The sequence below is a fragment of the Electrona antarctica genome (genome assembly GCF_951216825.1).
Source record: "Electrona antarctica genome assembly, chromosome: 10".
NCBI classification, from domain to species: Eukaryota; Metazoa; Chordata; class Actinopteri; order Myctophiformes; family Myctophidae; genus Electrona; species Electrona antarctica.
In genome coordinates, this window is record NC_136791.1 from 33,020,878 (window position 1) to 33,027,898 (window position 7,021).

At 44.9% G+C, this 7,021-nt stretch overlaps 1 protein-coding gene across 1 annotated transcript in view; it reads left to right on the forward strand.

The window, feature by feature from the left end:
• Positions 1 to 41: 41 nt before the first annotated feature.
• LOC306930814 (ATP-binding cassette sub-family G member 5-like) overlaps positions 42 to 7,021 on the forward strand; it is a gene marked incomplete at both ends in the record, with an annotated part of 13,407 nt that continues 6,427 nt past the window's right edge. The window contains 6 exons of the mRNA XM_079511909.1: positions 42 to 196; positions 723 to 844; positions 1,307 to 1,443; positions 3,972 to 4,070; positions 4,439 to 4,571; positions 6,179 to 6,318. Coding sequence (XP_079368035.1) covers positions 42 to 196; positions 723 to 844; positions 1,307 to 1,443; positions 3,972 to 4,070; positions 4,439 to 4,571; positions 6,179 to 6,318 — 786 coding nt within the window. The remainder of the gene's footprint in view (positions 197 to 722; positions 845 to 1,306; positions 1,444 to 3,971; positions 4,071 to 4,438; positions 4,572 to 6,178; positions 6,319 to 7,021) is intronic.

Sequence of the window (7,021 nt, forward strand, 5' to 3'; positions counted from 1 at the left end):
CGTCAGTTGGATGAGCAGCAGTCATGAACAGATCCTATACCATGGAGGAGGCTCCGGGACCGGAGAGCGGCGGGAGGTTCAGAGAGTCCTATAAGTTTGTGTCGGAGGACAAGCTGGACATGTGTAGACGGAACGGTGGAGAGGGGCAGCAGCCCTCCGGTTGCCTCAGCGTCAGTAAGGTCTCCTACACAGTCAGGTACGAATGACACACTACATGTGTCTATATGACATGTACACTATGTGAACTAAACGGAGAGGAAGGCTCCTTCAGATTTTGTTATAGACATTTTGTTAAAATTACTAGACGATATTAAGACAAACAGATTTGGGCAGAAGCTGGCATTGGCATACTGTACCTACTAACATACTGTAACTACTGTACCTACTAACTTACTGTACCTACTAATAGCCGACAGGGAGTTTGGTTCAACTTCTCCTTTTCAATTCCCTCTCATATTTCAGTTCTAGGATGTAAATTAAGATGTATTGATCTGTGTGTGTGTGTGTGTGTGTGTGTGTGTGTGTGTGTGTGTGTGTGTGTGTGTGTGTGTGTGTGTGTGTGTGTGTGTGTGTGTGTGTGTGTGTGTGTGTGTGTGTGTGTGTGTGTGTGTGTGTGTGTGTGTGTGTGTGTGTGTGTGTGTGTGTGTGTGTGTGTGTGTGTGTGTGTGTGTGTGTGTGTGTGCTCATATGTGTGTGTGTGTGTGTGTGTGTGCCGGGTGCAGTGAACATGTGGGTCCGTGGTGGGACTTGCCCTCATACAGAAAACGATGGACCCGTCAGATCCTCAACGATGTGTCCTTCCACGTAGAGAGCGGGCAGATCATGGGCATCCTGGGCAACTCAGGTTGGCATGCATACATTATTCTGCTGGCACAGTCTAAGGCACAGGCCCAGTGAACAACAAATTGTTTTCAAATGTTAGAATATTTGGGTTATGTGCCTTGGAATTGCTTTGGTTGCAGAATTAAGACATTTGATGTTAGGGTTAGTGTAATGTTAGAGGCACCTGGGGATGTGGGTCCCAAGTGAAATCTTCCAAATTGCCATGCCAACGCCAAAAAGTGTATATTATCTTGTTGGTATTGACTCCATTGACACCTGACTGACAGCAACAAATGCAGTTTACTGACACATACTGTAGTTTACTGACTACGTTGGCTGACCTGCAACGAATGGAATGCCATATCCCACAATGTGACGAGCATGATCAGGAGGTGCCATGCGTGCTGAGGCTCCTGACTGTTTGTTCAATTAATACGGCATTGAACTGTCAATAGTCACATCATTGTGCGTGTGTGTGTTATAGGCTCGGGGAAGACTACCCTCCTGGATGCAATCTCTGGGAGGATTGGAAACTCTGGCACACTGTTGGGAGAAATCTTCATTAACGGCAGAAACCTGAAGAGGGAACAGTACCAGGACTGTTTCTCCTATGTACTGCAGGTATGCACGCATGCACGCACACGTGCGCGCGCACACACACACCTCAATGAAAATAACAGATTTTCTGGTGTGTTGGCTTTAAAATACTTGCTATTAGAAAATAATACACATTTCAAGAACTAAACTAGAGTTCATCTTATTTAATTGCATATTATCTGGTACAGAGTTTTCAGCTCCCGGGTTCATTGGGGCACACACTTCTCCACCACGGTAAGGTGATGGTTCATTGGAGGGAATGAGACATTACCCCAGGTGAAGGAGTTTAAGTATCTCGGGGTCTTGTTCACGAGTGATGGGGGGACGGAGAAGGAGATCAGCCAGAGAATCGGAGCAGCAGGGGCGGTATTGCAGTCGCTGTACCGCACTGTTGTGACAAAAAGAGAGCTGAGCCAGAAGGCAAAGCTCTCTGTCTTCGTTCCTATGGTCATGAAGTGTGGGTCATGACCGAAAGAATAAAGTCGCGAATACAATCGGCCGAATTGAGTTTTCTTCGACGGGTGGCTGGCATCTCCCTTAGAGATAGGGTGAGAAGTTCAGTCACGCGAGAGAGACTCACAGTAGAGTGGCTGCTTCTTTACCTGGAAAGGAGCCAGCTTAGGTGGTTTGGGCATCTGGTTAGGATGCTTCTCTCCCTAGGAAGGTCCTCGAGGCATGTACCACTGGGAGGAGACCCTCGGAAGGCCGGAGGTCTCACCGACTACATCGACTCACGACACCTCAGGATCCCCCAGGAGGAAGTTACTAATGTTTCTCTGGAGAGGGAAATCTGGAGCTCTCTGGTGGAGCTGTTTCCCGACTATGGATAAGCGGTTGAAGATGGATGGATGGAGATGTTTCATCTGTCAGTAGCCATGTATTGATGACAGTGACTTTACATTGCATCTCAACATATTGTAGCAAATGACCTCTGACCTCAACCTGGCACTTAACTGTCATTTAACTGTGATTTTGAACCATAGTGTTTACCATCTTGGTAAACTTCTCCCAGACTGTATGTTAATTTTTTTACACATTTGTACAAATGAGCCACTCACTGACTTTAATAACATCTACTCTAATAATAGAGGCATTATAGCATTAGGACCATTATAGCTTCAACTATGAGTTGGTATTATGCATGCATGCACACACGCATGCATGCAAGCACACGCACACCCATTTTCCCTTTATCCTGGTTCCCACCACTCATTATTTGACATAAAGTTAATCTTTGACCTTTGACTTGGTGAATGGCTGTACTGCTGTGTGTGTGTGGGTGTGTGTGTGTGTGTGTGTGTGTGTGTGTGTGTGTGTGTGTGTGTGTGTGTGTGTGTGTGTGTGTGTGTGTGTGTGTGTGTGTGTGTGTGTGTGTGTGTGTGTGTGTGTGTGTGTGTGTGTGTGTGTGTGTGTGTGTGTGTGTGTGTGTGTGTGTGCTCATATCCAGAGTTACCTGCGGTTACAACAATAACCATGAAAAGTGGAGACTATGAACATACAGACATAATACACACAGCAAAAAAACTAGGGAAAAGGTTGGCTTGGAACCCTGTATGAATGAAATTAACTTGAGAACCTTGATAGCCTCCTCATACACCTAATCTCTCATTGAGAGGTGCTGCATGTGTATCCAAAGCCTGAATTAAAAATCGTGGGCTTTAAAACCGGCCTCGCTTCCCTTTCAAATGGTCTCCGTGTTCCAGCCGATAGCGGCGGCCCCGGCTGCTCTGCTCTCTAAGCCCTGTCATTAACTGCCTCTGCTAAGCTGCAGATAGAGAGGTGATACGGGCCGCTGATAGAAGTCACTCGGAGGAGACATGGGACCATGAGGCACCGCATGTTAATTGAAGCAGGCGGTGAGTTCATTAGGTTCAAGATTTCTGTAAGTGTGTGTTTCTGTCTGAGTGTGTAAGCGGAGCTTACTCAATGTGAGTCAGATGCTGCTGTAGTATCTGTGCACAACTACCAGAGAGTCACACAGAAAGTTTTCATGTGCTACCATCTCACGTTGAGCACACTTGAACTCACACACATTACTTTGGTTCAAGTTAGAGTAACCACAGAGCTGATATCTACGGGCATAGAATATTGTACTATATTCTCCTCTTTACCATAAATCCATAATCCCCTTAGCTATAGCCCATGCATATACTGAAATAATAGTGAGGAAGATAGATTGAATAGTGATAGATTGAGATAGATGCTACTTTCTTTTTTATTGATAAGGTTCCTGATTTTGCTCCCACGCTCTGCCTGGTATCATCTTAAGTCTCCTTATGTCACTTCGAAGTGACATTTACAAATCCACGGAACGCAGGAAATCAGGCTGGAACCCAGGCAATTTTTTTGAAAGATTTTAAAAAGTGTTGAATAATTTGGATTTTTTTCCTAACACAAATCTTCTCTTATGGGGGTCCCTGGCGCAAATCATTGTCAGAAGAGGGCCTGCTCGGCGCCAAATACAATTTTGGGGTCCTTGGCACGAAAAAGAATTAGAAACTCTTTACTGGCCCAGACCAACAGATTCTCGCTCTCTCTCTCTCCCCGTGCAGAGTGACAACCTGTTGAGCTACCTGACAGTGGAGGAGACTCTGACCTACATTGCTCAGCTCGCCCTGCGGAAACACTCGGCCGATGGCATCAAGAAGAAGGTGACCGCAAATAACCTGTCAGGCCAGCATGTCTTCCTCTTGACCAAACTAGCAAATTGAATATACGTGCTAATAATAATAATTCAATACTGAAGCCTCTTCCATAAAACCAAAATGGTCTTGTATATTTCAAACGCAGTGGTTAAAGCCTACATACTTTCAATTTTTCATACATTTTGAAAACTTGAAATGGGACATTTTGTCATTTTGAATATTGTAACAGAGACACATACTACTACATTGTGGTATTGATACTCCATTCTACTCCATCACCGATAATACTGCTGGATATAATCTATAGCTGCCATCAGGCATCATACTTACATCATGGTTAGTTTGTCTCTCAATAAGTGACCTTTGACGTGCAGGTGTCAGCAGTGATGGCAGAACTGAGTCTGAGTCACGTGGCCCACAGTGTCATCGGAGGCCGCGTCTTCCCGGGCATCTCTGGAGGAGAGAGACGGAGGGTGTCCATTGCCAGCCAGCTGCTTCAGGACCCCAGTGAGTGGCTCAGGGCTCTCATTCCTTTTATATAGCATACATGGGCAACTGGCGGCCCCCACCTTCACTTACTTAATGTGGCCCTCAGGTTAATATCGCAATACTGATATATTATTGATTTCAGCTGTTACAATTCCAAGCATGCAAACATGACCGGCTTGAATTACTTCAGTCTAAATTAGTAGCTTAATGAGTAGTATTAAAAGTAGGATTCCAATTAAAAAATAGCAAAAATAATTCAGGATTTCAATTCAAATAGCAAAAATAGCCAATCTACAAGCTCAAAACACGTCGCAGTGCGTGTTTTGACAGTAATATGCAATGTGGCCCTCTGGAGTGAGTGTGGAAATATAGTGTCCCATCGTCAAAGTTGCCCACCCCGGTTATATGGCGAGTTATTTGAACGCAAATTTTAATCATGCCACAAACGGGTACAGTACAGTACTGGTTGGATTAACCGTAAAGTCAGTGTAATAAGTGTATGTACCACAATAACATTCCCCGATAAAGGTTATTCTCTACATCTAGCAACACGAGAGGTATAGATTAGATTAGAGGAGGAGGGAGGGAGAGGGAGAAGGAAAGGGCTATTTCACACACAATAATCCGGTCAGTGCTGGGTAAGTAAGTAAGCAAGCCTTGGGAGCCAACAGTTTCTGTAGCGTGAGGCAGCTTGATGTACAAGTGCATGCCCCATTGCCCCAGGAGGCATCATGTACAAGTACACCCTGTGGATCATATGATGCTATAGGGGATGTTGCTGGGTACCCGAACATTAACACGCTGATCATGCTGAACCAATTAATAAACCCTGCACTACTGGGTAGGCTGATAATGTATAGCGATACGCGCTACATTTCCCCAGTCCCCATGATGCCATATTGGTATTCCTCACTGGTCTAAAATAATTATTTATTATAGATTTTAAATATAATTTAAACAAGCTGAATGTGTGTGTGTGTGTGTGTGTGTGTGTGTGTGTGTGTGTGTGTGTGTGTGTGTGTGTGTGTGTGTGTGTGTGTGTGTGTGTGTGTGTGTGTGTGTGTGTGTGTGTGTGTGTGTGTGTGTGTGTGTGTGTGTGTGTGTGTGTGTGTGTGTGTGTGTGTGTGTGTGTGTGTGTGTGTGGGTGGGTGGGTGGGGGGGGGGGCCCAGTTGTAGTTTATCAGTTCTGTCCCCAGGGACGTACAAAGGCCTCAGTCCTCATTCAGGATTAGACTGGACACACACAGTAATAAGAAGTTCCCATTCAGTGCCTCTCCAATCAACCAGGAAATGAATTAATCTCACAATTAATGCATTTGCTAATTCCACTCTGCTTTCATAATGCAAGAGGCAATCTTTTAATTGTCCTAATTAGAGTAATTAACAAAAAAGGACTCACTTATCTTAACACATTAATTTTGTACCTTTGAGGGGCCTGTTCGTGCCACTTAATAATGGAAGTCCATTAAAAGCTTTTAAAAGTTCAAACTGGAACACACACACACACACACACACACACACACACACACACACACGGTGACATGAACATTATCGTCTCTCTCAATATTCCCCGGATGTGTGGCTGACTCACCCAGTGATGGTGTCATTACCATGCTGTCTTGCAGAGGTGATCCTATTGGACGAGCCGACCACAGGGCTAGACAGCATGACGGCCAATCAGATCGTGAACCTGCTTGCAGAACTGGCCAAGAGGGACCGCATCGTCATAGTGACCATCCACCAACCACGCTCCGAGCTCTTTAGGGTGGGTTAGACCGTCCACCAACCACACTCTGAGCTCTCTTTAGGTGGGTTAGACCGTCCACCAACCACACTCTGAGCTCTCTTTAGGTGGGTTAGACCGTCCACCAACCACACTCTGAGCTCTCTTTAGGTGGGTTAGAGTCTAACACACTGTTAGACCAGTAAGACCACTGCTCCCAAACACTGGGTCGGGACCCATTTGCTGGATGCGGACAAATTTGTATGGGTCGCGACTCACAAGTAAATATCCCTTCATTTTGTGTTCCCTACATTTTCTTTTGAATTATTAAAAAAAGCAATCAAAATAAATCAGACCAGTCTGAAGTGAGTGGTGCAACAGTGTTGGTACTAAACATAGGGACGGACATAGGGACGGACATAGGGACATAGGGACATTGCTGTTCCTTGGAGTGGTTGCACCACTCAAAAAATCAGAAATCTTCATGAATAACAAACTCAATGATTTATCTAAATAATGTAATGATTACATTAAAAAAAATCAAGAAAAACAAATGTTTAAGAAGTAGTGAAATTAGCAGTAGAAGCTCACAATGGGTTCCGGGAGACATCACATTTTTCTTTTGGGTCTTGAGCTAAAAGGTTTAGGAACCACTGGGTTAGACAGGTGTGTGTGTGTGTGTGTGTGTGTGTGTGTGTGTGTGTGTGTGTGTGTGTGTGTGTGTGTGTGTGTGTGTGTGTGTGTG